Source organism: Cryptomeria japonica, chromosome 4, assembly GCF_030272615.1.
Source record: "Cryptomeria japonica chromosome 4, Sugi_1.0, whole genome shotgun sequence".
NCBI lineage: Eukaryota > Viridiplantae > Streptophyta > Pinopsida > Cupressales > Cupressaceae > Cryptomeria > Cryptomeria japonica.
The window spans coordinates 641,462,693-641,483,295 of NC_081408.1; the positions used below are offsets into that span (position 1 = coordinate 641,462,693).

Genomic DNA, 20,603 nt, shown 5'->3' on the forward strand with positions numbered 1-20,603 from the left:
TATAGATATTGTTGTATGGTGTCTCATATGCAATATGCAATAAATTAGAAATTTCTATTATTTTTGTATTGACTAATGGGTATAACAAATTTTAGTGTATCAATGATGTATGCAAAGTAAATTTAAAATAATTAATTACATGATACTTATCAATGCAAAAAGAAAAATAAGTTGATATTTTAATGTTAAGACAAGAGTGTACATATATTCTATTAAGGAATCAAAATGACAAAGACCCTCACAATTATTAAAACATGCTCAACTTAAGATTCTTGTCCACTAAAATCAATTCTACACTTTTTATGAAATGAAAGAAAATGATAAAAACCAAAAAAAAAAATTTATTAATTATAATTTTCAATATGAAGATATTTAATTTAACCGGCTTTTACTTTATTAACCATGAGAGCATCCACTGATGTACATATTCATGGTTGAAGGATATTCCTGCATCGAATCTGAACAAAATGTATGGGTTCATAGTCGAGGCAAAATTTTGTCAATAAAAATAGTAATTATCTATAATTTTTAATCATTCTCTGGTGTCCTTCATTCAGGTTTTCCGGGGCTCCCTCACATCGAGAGTATTCCTTTCTTTTGTGTGTCTCTGGTGATCTAAACAATTATTCTCACAACAATAATTCATTGGAAAAATTCAAAATGACCGGCTGCATTTGAAAATGTTTACACCACCTGGCCTATAATACAACATCAACCCTAACTAACAATACACAAGTGCCTTCTTCTGTTGCCCAAGTTTTTGGATTGGAAAAACGATGTTGGATAAGGCTGAGCCTTGGCTTGTGGAGGATAATGGCGGACCCATAAAACTTTACAGCGATGGATCCGTCGTGCGGGCACCGAACCTATTTGGATCAATGTTCCTTACTGAGCACAATAATTATGGGCACGTTCCATACAAAGATATTGTGTTTGATGAGGAAACTGGTTTGTGGGCGCGCCTCTACTTGTCACCTGAGACCGAAAACAGGTTACCCATGGTAATGTATTTTCATGGGGGAGGATTTTGCATGCTAAGCGCCGCAAGCACGCTGTATCACCGTATGTGCCAGATGTGGGCAGCCAAATTGGGCGTTATAATTGTGTCTGTGAATTAAAGGTTGGCCCCTGAGCATCGCCTTCCCACCGCTTACAATGATTCCATTGCGGCGCTGCGGTGGATGGAGAGAGAGGGCGCCATCGAGGATCCATCATTGCGCTCCCACGCTGACTTTTCAAAGATATTTCTGGCGGGCGATAGTGCAGAAGGGAACATCACACACCATGTGGGCGTCTGGGCGGCGAGCAAAAGTGAGGAAATCAAAATCAAAATCAAGGGTTTGATTTTGCTGTACCCGTTTTTCGGGGGAGAAGAGCGGACGCCATCAGAAACTGAAAAGGGCTCCTCGATGTTAACTGCGTAGTGTTTGGACGGCATGTGGAGATTGGCGCTACCTGTGGGATGTGGAGTCTGGAGCTTCCGGCGGTGCTGTGTGCTATTGGGGGGCGCGATATACTGAAAGATAAAGAGTTGGAATACTGTGAGGCTCTCAAGAAATGGGGGAAACGAATTGAGGTGCATAATTTCGCTGAGGAAGATCACGGCTTCACTGTCATGAAAATGGAGGGCCAAAGTTTGATTCAAGTCCTCGGCCGCATCGCTGATTTTATCTGAGAGACTCCTGCGGATGGTTATGGTTTAGGAAAATATAAATAAATGGAGTTCAAATTTCCGCTGAGAGACTCCTTAGTATTTTTCTTTTCCTTCGTATTTGAAATATCCAGTGAGACTCTGTACTCTCTCATTTAAACATCATTTTTTATTGAACAATATTTTTGATTGAATTTAAACTAGCGCTTGCATTTCAATGAGGTGCAATGATTAAGCTGATAGTAATTTATATCAAGTCTATCACAATAATTTCAATTACAATTTGTGACAAAACTTCTATTTCTAATATGCTTTGCTCAATGTCTAGCCTGTATCACAGGTGTGCTCAACAAGTGGAATCTTAAGGGAAGTCACATTCATTCTCCTATTGACTACGAGTTAGCAGAAATTTAGAGGCATTTTAGCAAATGCAATTTAAGCAATTTCTCTCTTATAGGAATATTGTTTCCAATCTTGTTGACACCCTGAGAGTTGTATACATATATGCGAATTCTTTGAACTTTATTACAATATCAAATGTATTATTTCTTTTCTAGTCTTCTTCTTATCCTATCTCTCCCTTCTTACTTATACTTGTAGTCTATTCTATTATGATATATGGGTTTTGCTTTGCACATATACATTACATTTAATTCTATCTTTTGAATTCACCCCTAGGAAACAATAATGAAGATAACAAAGCCCATACACTTAACACATGTTTTATAGGTGTTATGTATTAATGATTTTGCAAGAGGAAATTATGAGTTTAGATTGCAACCACAACACAAAAATTGATTGCAGCACAAATTTTCCACAAACCATTAAAATAAATCAGTTATCAGAGAATTAGATCTGATGGAAAAGAAAGGATTCTCTCTCTCTCTCTCTCTCTCTCTCTCTCTCTCTCACACACACACACACACACACACACACAACTATATATATAAATATAGGTAGCGTATCAAATTGATATAAACAACAAAAGTGCATTTAAAGAAGGAAACAACATCAAATTGAATCTTTCCAAATTACTATAGTAGACTGAATATACATAACTTACAATAATTCAAGTATATTGGGAAAGATTTAGTGTCCTCCCAAAAAGGGGACATTACAGAATAATTTCTTGTCTTTGATAAAAAATTGCATTTGGGCCATATTGCCTTTCATCTAGAGCATTTAAATGTATTTGTTGGGATGATATTTCTTTAGCTTCATCATTCACTTATACTTAAATCTTGGCCCATTTCTTTCAAAAATACTTCACAAAAAACCATATATTCTTTGGATTAATAATGTAAGTCTTCTTGCTAAGCAACCATATAGCTTACCAATGGATCATATAATTGGCATTCATGGTGGCAATGTGATCTTCCTTCCTGCTCCATGTTCTTGTTTAAGCAATATTAATAATATTTTGAAGCGGAAGGAGAATGGTTTCATGGAAAAGGCACAATGGTTTATTAGTTTACCAAAACAAAAATCAGAAACTCTTAAGTTGTCAATTTTTTAAAAATTGACTGTATAGATCATTCTAAATCTACATAAAAATTCTGATTTGAAAATTTATTGACTTACAATTTTGCAAATATTGTATAGATATTTTATGTATTTTTATAAATTATAATTTGATTAAATGTAAATCTACTTGTATATATTCTATAAAGTTTATTGTGTTATACATGCATAAAAAAAATTTGAATAATTAGTTTAGAGTTACAATTAGGGTTAGGGTTACAATTAGGATTAAGGCAACCTTAACCCTAACCCTTATTGTAACTCTAACACCAGTTGTAATTATTTTTTTTTTTACAAATAGTTCTCATTATTAGGTCCTTGCAAAATCTAACATTATTATTTTAATCGATATTATTTATAGTAAAAATTATTTAATAATTATATATGATATTTTTTTATTTTAAAAAAATATTGAAAGAAAACATGTAAATATTCAAACTACAATCCTTTTTACAATTATAAAGGAAATTAAGAGAGAAATAAAACATATTTAAATACCATAGTAGATAGCTGGCATTAAAGAATTGATAAGTGGTAGATGACTGAATATAATTGAATATTATTATCTTAAAAAAATTATGAATCCCAATTTTACGGAGGTTCAACCTGTGAGCACACGATAGTTTTTAATCTTAGCTACTACTCACATCTTGAATCTTGATATCCATTAAAAAAGGCATGAGTTAACTTTTAGAACTATATCCAATATTATACCAACAAAGGGACTTTGAATAGAGCCCGCATTCTCCTTTCATTGATATTAAATAATGAGACGTATCTTACACACAATCATTAGAAAAAAATAAGAGTCTAGCACCTACATATACTCTCATTATATTGAGTTCAAGTATTGAAATTTTAATGTAACCTTTTGTAGATAACCTTTCAATCTATTATTTTCATTATGAACTTCATTCTATATTCTTTACAAAAATGAGTTTTAATATGATACATTCAAACCTCCATGATGCACATAGGTTGCATGTTGATAATTATATATTGATGCATCAAGAATTCTTTCACATTACCTATATTATATTTTATTCTCTTTATTCCCTTTGCCATTGTTTCCTCCATGTGAGCACACCAACACTACTACAATATTATTCTCGTAGGTGTTGTGTAATTTAACATTATTTTATTCTCCCTCTTTATCACTTTTAGATTAATTTTATCACCTCTAATCCTAATAATAATTGAACACTAATCCTAACCCTAACACTTATATTAACTCTAATTCTAATTGTAAATTGAATCATAATACTAGTCCCAACCTAAATTGAACTTGAGTACTAATCCTAACCCTTACTCAACTTTAACCCTAATTCAATTCTAACTGTAACTCTAACTCCATGCTTTATCGTAATGGTAACCCTAATCATGACTTAACCTAACATTAAACCTAACCATACCGTTATTCTGTGATTTGTATTCCACAATATATTGTTTAGAGTATATTTTACTATTATGTGATCAACAATATCTATTTGTGAAATATTGATATTCCTAAGACTAAGTGAAGCTTACATTTATTGTAATCATTCATTTTTATTGTAATCATTCATTTTATCTAAACCCTCTCAAAAACCAAATTTCTATTCACAAGCCAAAAAAACAAACGTATTTAATGTAATCTATTTCTCAAGTTGTTTTCATATATTGTAAAGACATTTTAAAAATATTTTATACAATTTAGTCTTTATTATTGATTTTTATTTATTGTTATTTATATTTTTAGATTTTAATATCAATTAATTGATATTACAAATGATTGTCACTAATATATACATTTTTTTACATTTTGTGATTTGTATTCTATTTAGAATATATTTTGCCATTCTGTGATCAACACCCTAGCTTATTTTCAAAGGAACAATACCAAAAAAAAAGAATAATTATTCACATCAACTTAAAATAATATATTTCATTATTTGATCATTCTACTTAAAATAATAATTTATTGACATCAAATTTTTTAATTTATATTTTAAACTTTTAATTTTTCTTCCTTGTGTATGCAATTTTTACTTTTAATCAAGTGAGAATAATATAATTCATTATTTGATCATTGTACTTAAAATAACAATTTATTTATATTAATTTTTTGAATTTATATTTTGAACATTTTATAATTAAACCAAAAAAATTGAATAATAGAATCATTAAAAAATATACTAAAAGCAATGAATTTCAATTGATGTTTCAATGTTGTAAACAAATAAGACATGATCCTCAAATAGAGTGCCCTAATAAAAAATTAATGGTTGAAAAATTGACAATGATATTGATTAAGGAATAGTGTCAAGTAAATTGGCAGTTCAACATAGTCTTCAACTTCCTACCAAGAGGATTTTCATGGATTTCTGCAAAGTCACATGGAGAAAGAGACAAGACAATGAAAACCAGATCATATATGAACAAATGATCCTTTTTCTACCTACAAAAGTGTTCAACCAATTTTAATCCCAAAGATGATTACCCAATTGATGCATCGACTTGGATTAGATTACACAACCTTTCACTATAACTTTCTGGCTTTCTCAGCTTTGGACTCAGATATCCGAAATTCGCTTCCTTGGGGATATCTACTATTGATATTATAAATCTCAATAAATATTCAAAAAATTTAACCCAACAAGATTGCAATTGCACTAGCCCACTAAAACGATTGTTGTTTAGATAAGGAGTCTGCACAAATTTTAAAAAATGGGAATTGCATCCATTCAACTTACTGTAACTAAGATCAACAGTGGCTATGTTAACAATGACTAATTTTGAATACCTTTATCCACAAATTACTCAAGTTTAAATTGTTCACATTTATGAATATTTACTACAATCTATCATTTTTGTTCATTAAATTAATCTAGATTTTTTTTTTAAAATGATAATAAATAGGAGAAATAGAAAAACAACAACCCTGTTAGACATTCTTTATTAAATCAAAGACATTTTATCTGCATAGTAATATGGATTTAAATGGGTAAAATGTTTTTAACAATCAATTATATACAAAGACAAATGATTTATTATTTGGAGCCTCTTGTTGGTGTAAATAATTATTTATCATTGATATTTTTACACCTTACTTAAGTTTACTTAGGAAATGCATTTCATAGTAGTTTGGGTATGAGACACTTGGGTGTTTGTGCCACATTGGGATAGTGTGTGTAAGAGAATTTCCACCTTTTATGGTGTTGATCTTATCTTGTTGTTACATTCCACCTCATGTGAGATATTATATTGTTTCTCCTACCTACCCACACCTATTTCCTACCTACCCTTGTTTCTTATTGAGCCACATGTCATGTTTGTGTGCTCACATATCCATATAGCCTTGCCTATATAAGAAGGCTCATCTACATTGTTTGTACGGACAATAATGGGCAATCATTGAACATTTGTAATTATCCAGTTGATCATATTTTGTATTTTGATAGAATACAGTTTATTCCTATCATATATTTTGTCTCTCTTATTTTTACTTTCCATTGCCTCTAGATCTTGGCAAAATATCACATGGTATCGGAGCCATTAGAGTGTCATTGGTTTGCTAATTGAGATAAATTTGATGTTATTTGGGGTTGTGTATTTTGGAGCTTTCTATTGTAGGTTATTATTAAGGCTTGATGGGTCAAATCTGAGGTCACCATTGGATTGAGGAGGTCCAAGAAAGTTAGTTTTGCCTTTTGTTTCATCCAAATTAGACTTTGAAGGCCAAATCTAGAGGCATTTGAAGTTTGAAGCTACCAATTTAATGATTACTTTACAATAAATTTTTTGGTTTGGGGTAAAATTTCGTGATCTGTACAGTGGTGTAGGATTTTTCTATTTGTCGGATATGTGTTTTTTGGAAATCATGAAATCCTGATTTTTACAACTTTGGAGGCTTCATTTGGGCTCATATGGACTCCTTTTCAGGTGCCATTTTTTTGAGAGTGCATAATTTTTTGTGTACTTTCATAATCTGCCATTAGTTTGCAGTAATTTTTAGTAGAAATTGTACTTTCTGTATTTGGTCATTTTTGTCTTAATTGGTACTTGTATTTTGCTTGGATCTCAGTTTAGATCACTAGCAGTATTTGTTGAAGTCTCTTATATCTCATTTTGAGAAGTTGTAAAGTTGAAATCAAAAGGCCACTTTGTCATTATTTGCAAGTGCCACCATGATCTTTTTATGGGGGGTCAGTTGTTCATTTATATCTCTTGGTGAAATTCCATTCAGACTCATCTTCATCTGCAGTATTCTACAGGGCTTCTTTGTTGCTGGCGTCATTTTCACATTTCCACATTTGAATATTTTATCATGATGTATGCTCTTTCTTGAGCAATGTTGTACTCACACTATCATAAAGTGCCACACCTCTTTGTATCTTGTTATTGTTGACTATTTGGTGTAATCCTCTTGTACACATAGATTAGGAATATCTTGTGAGACTTGGTGCATGGCTCCAGTTGAGACTTAGATTGTACACATTTGTGCATGACTCCCATGAGACTTGGATTGTACTAGTATTTATGCCATTTACGAGTATCCAGATGATGCTCAAAGTAGGTTGTCTCCATGCCTGATCTTCATTTTGTTGCAGCGAGTGATTCATCATCATCGACTTGGTACCTGGTTTTGTCACACTTTGACATTATTGGTGCATCATACGCTCTCATTCTTCCTTATGGGGAGGTATTTTGGTCATCATCATTGGACAATCTTTGTAGGAGATTCGACATTAAGGGAGGTCTTCATGGTCTCTTCTTCTCTCTTATGGGGGGGACAAATTTTTGTTCTTCTCATTCATCATTGAGAGCATTGTGTGCTTTCATCATCTCTCTTTTGAGGGAGGGTTTTTTCCCATTGGGTTTTTCTCTCTTTCCCCTCTTTGTGAGAGATTTCATTGCATTGGTTTGCATTTGTACATGGTTACCTAACATGGCCTAGTAGCCGGGACCCATCTTGCATTGCTTAGTTTCATTGTAGACTTAAGTGCATTCCCCTAAGTTGCACTTAAGGGAGGGTGTTGGTGTAAATAATTATTCATCATGGATATTATTACACCTTACTTAAGTTTACAGGAAATGCATTTCATAATAGTTTGGGTATGAGGCACTTGGGTGTTTGTGCCACATTGGGATAGTGTGTGTAAGAAAATTTCCACCTTTTATGGTGTTGATCTTATCTTGTTGTTACATTCCACCTCATGTGAAATATTATATTGTTTCTCCTACCTACCCACATCTATTTCCTACCTACCCTTGTTTCTTATTGAGCCACAGGTCATGTTTGTGTGCTCACATATCGATTTAGCCTTGCCTATATAAGTAGGCTCATCTACAATTTTTGTACGAACAATAACAGGCAATCATTGAACATTTGTAATTATCCAGTTGACCATATTTTGTATCTTGATAGAATATAGTTTATTCCTATCATATATTTTGTCTCTCTTATTTTTATTTTCATTGCCTCTAGATCTTGGCAAAATCTCACACCTCTTGTACTATAGTATAGTGAAGGGTACAATCTATAGTAAATAAGTACATTAAGTTAGACAATTTTTTTGTATAATGTTCTATAATATAGTAGAAGTACCAAGCAACCAAATTCTTGTTTTCATGACCAGGAGCATTGAAATTGATTGATATGCTTAGTAATAATCTACACCACTTAATTGTCAAGAATTAAAATTGACTCTTATAGACATATAAACTAAACTAGAAATTTTTGACTCCATGAGTTACCTTTTCCTTCTAACCATGCCTTCTTCAAAAGTCTTTCCCTTTCTACATCTTTATCATCAACTTGTATTTTAGAAGCATCTTTTCTACATTTCAAACATTGTAATATTACTTAGAGAAATGCACTTTGTCTATCTAACATGTATTTAGCATGTGAAATTAACCTACTGAGATATTCAGTATATTCTCATTACCTAATCTGGTGTTGCTCTAAATGTGGGGCCTTAAAAGAACACTTACAAAAAATTCTAGAGAATTTAAACAAAGAGAAAACCTTTTGACTTTGTAAGGTTATGAATAAGAAGTGTTGTATTTTTCCATAAGAGACAAAGGCCTATAGATTGCAAAAACCAAACTAAGATCCATAAAAATAACATTTTTCAATTTTTTTTAGTAATTGAGCGTGATCAAAATACAAATCCCACGATTTCATAAAGAATCATAATTAAACTTAAAGTACGTGTTCATAGAATGAAAGTCAAAAGAAAAATTTAGCCATTCCGAATAATTTTTTCAACAGTTCTCAAATTGAGTGGAAACTGGTTCCATCAAGAACTGTAGCACTTGAGAGAGTTGAAGTTGATTATTTGAGATAAATTTTCTTATGGTGGGAATGAAGGAACAAACTAAGAAATTTGCACATCAGAAGCTCAAAACATAGCTTCTAGTTTCTTCTTTATTTCCTATACACATTGCTACCAACAAGCCATTGGAGAAGAGATATAGCAAGAAGCTATAAATTTTAGGCTTTTAAAAAGTTTTTAGAACTCTTGATCTCCTTCTCAAGCTATTCAATATAAATCTTGATCTCCTTCTCAAGCCATTCAATATAAATCTTGATCTCCTTCTCAAAGAGAAGCTAGGGGTAATTGCCCCTCTTGATGAGAACTAAGATGCATTGAATTGCATCAGTCTTGTGGATTTCACAAAGATATCTTGTGATCCAGATTAATGAGTGACAGTTCCTACTCAGGGGGATTAGTCAGTGTTGTGGTTCATATTTTCGGATTGCGAGATAGTTCTAAAGGGGAGAGAATCATGATTTGCAAATATGTGTCTTTTCCATTGATGTCAAAGGGGGAGAGAATCATGTGAAAAATAGTGTTGAGAGAGCCATGTAAGGGGGAGAGAACTCAACATGAGAGAGTTGTTGCTAGTTTCCTTGACATTGAATGTTTTTCACATCATATGTTTCCATCAATGCCAAAGGGGGAGATTGTTGGATAATATGAAAATATGTATTTGGATTGACTAAGTGACGTGTTGCCATTGATGTCAACATATTACTCTGTGTGTATTCTAGTGTTGTAATTAGATTAAGTGAGCTGGTTTGGCTAATGTGTTGCAGATGAGTTGTTGCAGATTAAAGGGTTTTGAGATAAGTACCTCTAGTTGTTTCAACTAAAGTTTAAGTGGTTCGCATGGAGATTTGATTGAGTTATGAGATCCGGTATTACGGTTGGTCTTTCAGTTGTTCGGTGTTGATCAGATTTTAGGATTTGGCGTGCATTGATCCACGTTGCAATATCTTGATTTGTAGATTTGGCAGAGTGTTTGGGATGTTCATATGTGTCCTCAATTCAGATGGCTCATAATTTGGAGGTTCGAAAGTGATTCTTTTGAATTGACAGTCAATTCAGTCGGTGTTTTTGAAGTCTAGTATAATGATGATGAAGATTGTAGTAAAAGGCGTTGGTGTAGATGTTTTTGTGGTAATTCATGATGCTTGTGGATGTTTTTAGATCATTTCCTATTTGTTATGATGGTCTGCATTGATCGGCGAGTATATTATTGATTATTTTCCTTGATCTGATGGCGTTCTTCATGTTCTTGGCCGACATGATGATTGTAGCATGTTGTGGATGTTTGAGGCATAATTCTTGGAGGTCTTTCATGTTCGAGGTGGTGATTTAGGTCCATTATACATCTTATCCGACATTGTTTTCGTCTGCATAAGCTAATTTGTATTTGATCAACAGTTATATCATTTGTATTGTGTGTGTTGAGCCGACCTTGAAATATAGGTTGATGACTTGTATAAATATATGTAATAATCATGTGAGAGAGGTATTTGTGAGTGTATCCGAAAGTGTGTGATTGAAAAATTGCGAACACTGTTTTGATCTTTCAGAAGAAGTATGACAAAGTGGATGAGATAGTGTGCTTAACTAGAACTATAACTTGGCATTAGGAGATGCTATTTTCTTAGTTCAAAATCTTTCAGATGTAATTCAAATATGTTTGTAAGACAGTGAGCCTTCTCAAGGTTGAAGCCGTTTATTGTTTTTGAGCAGTGAGCTCTAGGCAGTGTGCCTGAATGTATGCGTGGTCCCCATTGTAAGATTTCATTTACTCCTAACAGGGTATCATCATATTGTAGGTAGGTTTCCATCGTGGTTTTCCCCTTAACCGGGTTTTCCACGTCAAAAATCTTGGTGTTATGTGTGTTATTGATGTGATGTTGATTTATGCTTTCACTGTTAATTATTAGATCTGAAATTATAGTTGATTTAAGTAAACGTTCTTAAGAAAATGGATTCACCCCCCCTCAGTTCGTTGCATTGTTTCCTACAAAAAATACTACAATAAAAATACATAAATAGGGTCATGGATAGGTTTAATATGAAGGATGTAAAATTAGCAAACACACCACTTGCTGATCATTTGCTCCTATCCTCTGAGATGTGTCCTAAGAAACAATAAGACAAAGAATATGTGAAAGGAATCCCTTATTCATTTTTTGGTGGGATCCTTATGTATGCAATGGTATGCACTAGACTCAACATTGCTCATGTAGTGGGAGTGGTCAACAATGTATGAGTAATCTACGTAAAAATAATTGGCTAGTTGTTAAATAGATTTTGAGATATTTAAAGAGAACTTTTGACTATGTTTTATGCTTTGGAGAAAAATATGCATAGCTACAAGGTTTTGTTGATTCCAATATGTTCAATGATTTGGACAAACAAAGATCAAATACTAGTTATGTTTTTACATTTCTTGGGGCTAGAATCACTTGGGTTTTTAAATTGCAACAAGTGGTTACACTCTTAACTACCAAAGCTAAATGCATTTCTCTCATTGAAGGTGCTAAGCAAATGATATAGTTGCAGCATTTATTGGGTGAATTGGGATGCAAACACATTTTTACTCTCTTTTGTGATAGAAAATCACTATTTATTTGGCCAAGAATACAACGTTTCATAATCAAACAAAGCATATTGGGCTAAGATATCATTTCATCCAAAGTGTTATTGAAGAGGGCACATTGAAAGTAAGAAAGATACATATAAAGGCAAATCCATTTGATTCATTGATGTAGGTAGTCTGAAAGGAGAAGTTCAAGTTTTGCAGGCCTTCACTTAGCACTGGCAAGATGTTACAAGTTTGGTAAAGTGGTAGACACATATATATTTTAATATTACTTATATATTATATATATATATTAATATATATGATATTATTTTAATATTATATTATATAATATATAATAAATAATATAACATAATATATTACCTATACATTTTATAACACGATTCAAATATACGTATAACATGGGTTTACAAACATTGATAAATGGGGATAAGGTCCCTCATTTGTGACATGGACGTATCGTGCTAGCATCACCAATCACATTATAATTTTACTTGAATATATATATATATATATAGATATATATATATATATATATATATATATATATATATATATATATATATATATATATATATATATATATATATGTATATATATAGCATTGATGCAGGTAGTCTGAAAGGAGAAGTTCAAGTTTTGTAGGCCTTCGCTTAGCACCGGCAAGATGTTACAAGTTTGGTAAAGTGGTAGACATATATATTTTCATATTATTTTAATATTATACTATATAATATATAATAAATAATATAACATAATATATTATCTATACATTTTATAACATGATTCAAATATATGTATAATATGGGTTTACAAACATTGCTAAATGGTGATGAGGTCCCTCATTTGTGACACACACACACACACACACACATATATTAGAATATTACCTATAAAATACAAATATAATTATAAGTAATATATAAAAGGAAAAAATATATTACAAAGGTGTATGAAGTCATGTGATGGTGATAATCACATATCAATTTTTATTAATCTTTCTTTTTTACATTTTTTTTAACGTCTTTCCTTTCTTCACTTGTTTTGGATACCTGTGTGAATTAGTTACTCAAGGGTGGAATTATATGCAAAGAGTTTGTGGGTAAAAACATCACAAAACCTTATGCAAATAAAAAACAAAATGGTAAATGATCCTAAACAAAGTAAAAACCACTGGAAAACAACCAATGGTTGTAGATGTTTGAATAATCTTGCATCGTATTTGTAATAACCCACTTAACTTAACCCAAAATTTCAACTGGTTTTTTTTTTGATTGATTACTTTTTCTCGCTTGTATTTGACTCAATCACATACTCAAGTACATCTTTCCAAATGAGATAGGCATCCATCCAACCAGGATGGGCATCTACCCATACAGGTTACTCATCTATCCATGCGGGTTAGGAATTTATCCATACGGGACTAAGCATCTAACCATACGGGTTAGGCATCTAACCATACGGGTTAGGCATCTGTCCATATGGGACATGAGGTTTCATCTATCCAATCCAGGATAGGCATCTACCCAAATGAAGTAGGCATCTATTCATAAGAATAGGAAATGCTCTGGCCAGAGACTTTAGACTCATCAAGACCATCCGGGTCCTGAGTCACTCTCTAAAGACTACACTCCCCGTCCTAAGGAGTATAAAAATAATTATGTAAACAAGCTTGAGTTCCACCTCGAAATTTGACCTAAAGCCTCGGGAAGTCAAGTGAATCCATATGGGATTCCTTCTGAGTATGCATTAAATTATTCTTATCTTCCAATTAGTGTTACTATACCCTTTGATTGAAAGACCAAGGAAATTTGAAAAAATAAATATGATCAACTTATTCTTAACCAAATCCTAATCCCCATCCCCCAATGCCTGAGCACAAGGGACAACTCCATCCCTAGACTGCCTACATACCCGTTTCAGCATGAGACCAAGGCGTAGAGTATGTAGTTCCGGTTTCTAACTATGGTTTAATGTAAACTATATAGTTAGATGCCTAACCCTTATGGTTAGATCCCTAACTTGTATGGTTAGGTGCCCATCCCGTTTGGATAGATGTACCTGAGTATGCGATTGAATCAAATATAAGCGAGAAAAAGTAATCAATAAAAAAAATGAGTTGAAATTTTGGGTTAAGCTAAGTGGGTTATTTTATTATTGTAATGATGCGTGCCATTGGTTGTCCAAGTTAGCTCACTTCACGTCTTTGACTTAACAAGCAATCACACATTGGTGTGCAATGGGTGTGATGAAGTTAGCTCGCCTCATGTCTTTGGCCTAAAAAGAAATCCCACATTGGTGTGCAATAGGTATGACGAAGAAGTGTGGAAGGTCAAAATTGAAGAGAAGGATGCAAGACCATAGAATTAATCTCAACCATATGATTACATTTATATTAATTAAAAAAAATCTTTTAAAATTTTAAAAATATATATTTTAATATCATTATTTAGAAAAAGAACGTGCATAAAAAGAAAAATATTTCTTCTATTATTATTAATTTCTTGTGATAAAGAATATATTTTAATATTATTTCTTTTATTGAGATATTTTATCTTGTTTTTTTAAGTTCTGAAAAAAGAAAAAAATATTCAAAGGAAAGAATTAACTTTTTTTATAATTCTTGTACCTCTTCTTCTTTTAAGGATTAATTTTTCATTAAATTTAAATTTTACATAGTTTTACAAATTTTAAATAATAATAAAAATTTATTAAAATTAATTTAATTTATAATTATTTTTCCTATTAAAATTTTAGTTATTACAAAATAATATATTTTGAATTAAAAATAATTTTTTTATTATTATGTACTTTTGATAAGAACATCTTTTAATGTTATCTTCTTTTATTAGGATATTTTACCTTGTTTTTGAATTTCTTCTTCTTAGGATTGATTTTTCTTAAATTAAAATTTTATTTCAATTATTTATTTCTTTTAATGGAATTACAATTAATAATTAAAATGTATTAGAATTAATTTAATTTATATTTTTTCTTCTTATTAAATCTAATTTATTGTAGAATAATTTTATTTGAATTTATATAATAAAATAAATTTCAACTTAAAACTTAAATTAAAAGTTTAGATTGAAAGAGCAAGTGAGAGAGAAACCAACTTTTGATTACTCATTTTATTTCAATAATTTAAGAATAATATATGTCCTTGGGGAGTTATGCTTAGGGTAGCATGTCATTTGATTACTCTCTCTCTCTCTCTCTCCCCCCCCCACTATATCTATTTCTCCTTCTCTTCCTTTTTCTACCCATTTTTATCCCTATCTCCCCCTCTCTATCAATCTATATATATACATATATATATATATATATATATATACATACATATATATATATATATATATATACATACATATATATATATATATACATACATATATATATATATATACATATATATATATATATATATATATATATTTCCCCATCTCTATATCTACCTTCATATCTTTCTCGTGCTCACATACACATTCCATGTTTCTAGAAGTTCCCTATCTCTATCTCTATATTTATCTCACTTAGATAGAAACACTCACTGTTTATCCCTCCCTATCTCTATCTCTATCTCTATTTCTATCTCTCTCTTATAAATTGCTCTACCTTCATCTCTCCTACCATCTCTCTATAGATCCCTCTCTTCCTATATCTATATATTACTTCCTATACTTTTATCTTTATATCTATTTATCTCTATCTCTCTCATCATATCCATCTTTCTATATTTATTTCTCCCTCTCCTTCCCTCTTCTTTTATCTCTCCCTCTCTCAAACCCCCTTTATATTTTTCAAGTTATATCTACTTTGTATCTCCTTTCTATCCTTATCTCTACCTCTTTCTATCCATCTCCTCCCTATCTCTCTCCTCATCACTCCCTCTTTTGATATCTCTCTTCTTCTCTCTCTCTCTCTCTCTCTCTCTCTCTCTCTCTCTCTCTCTCTCTCTCTCTCTCTCTCTCTCTCTCTCTCTCTCTCTCTCTCTCTCTCTATATATATATATATATATATATATATATATATATATATATATATATATATATGTATAGATATCACTTTCTATCTATGGTATCTCTCTCTCTCTCTCTCTCTATATATATATATATATCACTCTCTATCCCTCTCAATCTATGGATCTCTCTCTCCTCTCTCTTTCTCTTTCTATACATATCCTTCTCCATTTCTTTCTCCTTATCTTTCTATCTCTCTCCCTATCTTTTTATCTATTTCCCTATCACTAAATCCATCTCTCTCTCTCTCTCTCTCTCTCTCTCTCTCTCTCTCTCTCTCTCTCTCTCTCTCTCTCTCTCTCTCTCTCTCTCTCTCTCTCTCTCTCTCCTCTCTCTCTCTCTCTCTCACGCGCGCCGCGCGCGCACGTGTGCTCTATTTCTCCCCATATATCCCTACCTCATTCTCTCCCTATCCCCCTGTCTATCTCTTTATCTCTACCTCTCTCCCTCCCTTTCTATTCATGTATATCTATATCACTCTTTTTCTCTTCCAATATACTTCTATCTCTCCCTCTATCTCTGCCTCTTTCTCTAAGCATCCATCTCTATTTTTCTATCATTATTTCTCTCTCTCGCGCACGTGCTCTATTTCTCCCCATATCTCCCTACCTCATTCTCTCCCTATCCCCCTGTCTATCTCTTTATCTCTACCTCTCTCCCTCCCTTTCTATTCATGTATATCTATATCACTCTTTTTCTCTTCCAATATACTTCTATCTCTCCCTCTATCTCTGCCTCTTTCTCTAAGCATCCATCTCTATTTTTCTGTCATTATTTCTCTCTAATTGTTTATCTCTCTCTCTCTCTCTCTCTCTCTCTCTCTCTCTCTCTCTTTCTCTATCTCTTTATCTATATATATATATCTCCCTCTCTATCCCATGTATTTAATATCTTTGTTTCTCTCTCTACCTCGCTCTATCTCTCTATATATTGTTTACCTATTCCTCTCTCACTATATCTTCATCTTTCCCCATCTATCTCTAGATATTTCTCCCTCTATCCATCCATCTGTTGCCCCTCCCCACTCTCTCTCTCTCTTTAGACGTCTATGTCTATCTCTCCATATTTATTCTTTCATTTATCCATTTATCTATGTCTATTAATCTCTCTATCTCTCTCTACCATAATATCCCTCCCTCTCTCTCTCTATATTTATATATTACTTCATATTTATAGCTTTTTCTTTCAATTTATCCCTTTCCTTTTATTTATTTTTCTTTTCCATCTGTATCTATTTCTCTCTCCTCTCTCTTTATCTCTCCATTCTTCTGCCCTCTCCCTCTTTCTATCCATATCTCTATCTCTCTCCTCTCCTCACCTATTGCAAACATAACATGCACAAGCTTGGTAATGGAAGTTGATTATCTTCTTGGTTCAAAGGTTTTATTTCAATTATTGTTGAATCCTTCTAAATCGATGCATAGTTGCTTTGAATCTATCGCTTCTCCATTAAGACCTTTGTTGCACAAAGAACATCATTTTTTAAATGGCTACCAATTCACCTCATGTACTACACAAATTTATGCAAAAAACAGACCAAATTTTTTTCTAATTGATCGTCCACACCTCCTCGACATGCCCATTGCACATGAAGTGCAATTGCTAGTAATAATTATAATATAATATAAACACTATACTTAAAATATACTTTTTTTTTAAACAATTCTAATTTAATTAAAAAATCCATATAATCGTAATTATAACAATAAAATTATTCTTAAACTTAATTATTAAAAAAAATTATATTATTTAAATTATATTTATGTGATATGAATTTATAACTGATCTAAATATTTAATAATTATATAATTGTATAATAAAAATATTTAAGTAAAAATAGACATTTTTTAACGATTAATTGAAAATTAATTAAATTTATGATTAATACTTATTAAATTATCTTTTATTTACTAAAATGATTAAAAGAAAATTATGATTAAAAGTTATTAAATTATCTTAGCAATTGGGAGTCAAAGTTAGTTGTCAACCTTTCTTATGCATCCATTAGTCCCCTCGCCTTTAACTTCCTAAATTGAGGTCTTCAATTTGCCTTGACTCCCTACATCATCCCACAAGTTGACATCCTTATCGAGATTGAAAATGAGGTTTGTGCCCTCCCTATTGATGTTTCTGAAGAGGTAAGACAAGATTGTGTCATTGTTTTACATCATGCTAAACCTCCTAAATGCAACATTCCTAAAGCAGAGATGCTTGCCTTTAATAATCTCATGTGCAATAATGACCTTATTATCTCAAGAGAGGACAAAGGTAACACCATGGTCATTATGAGCAAGCATGATTACTTGACCAAAATGGAGGACCTTCTCTCGGATACTAGTAGCTACAAAATTGTTTCTTGTAATCCATGCCCTAAGATATTGAAGAAAGTTAGATCAACTATCTCCATTTCTTCCTTGGATGAAACTACCAAACTTCGTCTTCTTCCTTCCAAGGAAGTGACCCCGTGTATATATGGGGTCCCAAAAATTCATAAAGCTAATATTGCTTTGATACCCATTATCGATACCATTGGATCTCCTACTTACAAATTAGCCGCTTTTCTTGCCAAATTAATCTCTCCGCTTGTTGGTAACTCCAACTCTTTCATCAAAGATTCCAACCATTTTATCCAGTTTATCAAGGACACTAAGTTGGACACTCATGACATCCTTGTGAGCTTCAATGTGCTCTCCCTCTTCACTAAGGTCCCAATTCCTGATTCCATTGAGATAGTCAAGTGTAAGGTTAGTGAGGAGATCACCTCTTTGGTGGAACTTTGCTTAAGGTCAACCTTCTTCTCTTTCCAAGGCATTATCTATGGACAGGTGGATGGTGTAGCCATGGGCTCCCCTCTCTCACTAGTTATAGCTAACTTATAAATGGAACATTTTGAGGAACTGGCCTTACATTCTTTTCCCCTCAAGCCAAAGGGATGGAAGCGATATATGGATGATACTAATTTCTGTTGGCCTCATGGTTTGGACAAGTTAGAAGATTTTCATGCTCACCTCAATAACATTTCTCATGCTATCACATTCACCAAAGAGCTTGAATCCAACAACCAATTACATTTCCTCGATGTCTTAATCCTTATAAAACCTGACGGCTCCCTTGGTCGTTGGGTGTTCCACAAAGCTACCCACACAAACTTATATCTTCATTCATCTTCGCATCACCACCCTAGCTAGAAAGTTGGGATCCTTAAGACCCTTTCTTTAAGAGCCCATAGTATTTCTAACAATGATAACTTAAACCAAGAGCTCTCCCATCTTCGTCAAGTCTTTAGGTGGAATGGCTACTCTTACAAGAAAATCACTATGGCCTTCCGCCAAGCCAAATCCTATTTCCTCTCCATCTCCAACCCCTTACCTTCTCATCCGTCTTTATCCCCGTTTGTTTCTCTTCCTTATGTTGAAGGCATTTCCCATAAGTTATCAAAAATCCTTTTAAAAAAAGGTCTTCGTTGTGCCTTCAAACCTGTCTCCACCTTAAAGAGACATGTCCCCTTGCTTAAGGACTCCCGTAATGCCTTTTTAGAGTCAAGTGTCTATAAAGTCATCTACTCTTGTGGCACCTCGTACATAGGAGAAACATGCCAATCATTCATCACTAGAATTAAAGAGCATGGTTCCGACATCAAACACGAGTGTGTCCTCAAATCGGCCTTAGCTGAGCATTCGTCAACCACCAAGCATCACATTTGTTTGGAGGACACTCAGATATTGTATAGGGAGGAAAAATTCTTCAAAAGGAAACTAAAGGAGGCTATTGAAATTATTAATCATCCCTCCAATCTTAATCACGATGATGGGATGAACCTTAGTATCTCCTGGCACCCATTTTTTTCTTTCCTCAAGTTTCATCACCGCCCCCCCTTGACTTGTCCCCCTTTCTTTGACATTTTTCCTCTGCTCTTCTCCCTCCCCTTTTGTTCCTTTTCCCCTCTTTTTTTTCTCTCTCCCTCTGTTTGGGTTCCTTGTCTCTCTCGTTGATTTTTGTTTTCTACCTCTTTTTAGTAGCTCTTCTTCTAATTTGACTCGTCTTTTTTGTTCGCTTTCTTATTTGTCGGTTTGAGTGGTGTTTTTAATGTTCTATTGTGCTCTTTTTTATCTCTCTTATATATATATATATATATATATATATATATATATATATATATACACACTTAGGTATGTATGTATGTATTTATTCACATTTTTCTTCTATAGATATGGGTTTACATATATATATTTTTATTTTTGTCTGTCCTCTTTTTTTCTCTGTGTGTTCTATATAATTTTGTATATTGACTCTTTGTTTACTATTCTTCTTCTTGCACTTTTTTTGTGTTGCATATATATATATATATAATCTTTTAATTTTTGTTGTTTCCTCTTATTCTCCATTTTATTATCTTTTTTATCGTTATTTATGTTGTTTATTTTTCTCTTGGTTATTGTTTTCTTCTTTTTATTAGTTGTTTCCTTTATTTTTTCTTTCTAATTTTGCTCTTTCGGTTTTCATCTTGTAGCTTTTAGGTGTTCTCA

The 20,603-nt window shown here is 32.5% G+C and overlaps 1 protein-coding gene across 1 annotated transcript; it reads left to right on the plus strand.

The window, feature by feature from the left end:
* The first annotated feature begins 776 nt into the window (after window positions 1-776).
* On the plus strand, window positions 777-1,424 carry LOC131047739 (probable carboxylesterase 6). The gene is made up of 2 exons (XM_059219371.1): window positions 777-1,054; window positions 1,121-1,424. Exons 1-2 carry the CDS (start codon window positions 777-779, stop codon window positions 1,422-1,424), a joined length of 582 nt encoding a protein of 193 aa, XP_059075354.1.
* Window positions 1,425-20,603: the final 19,179 nt, after the last annotated feature.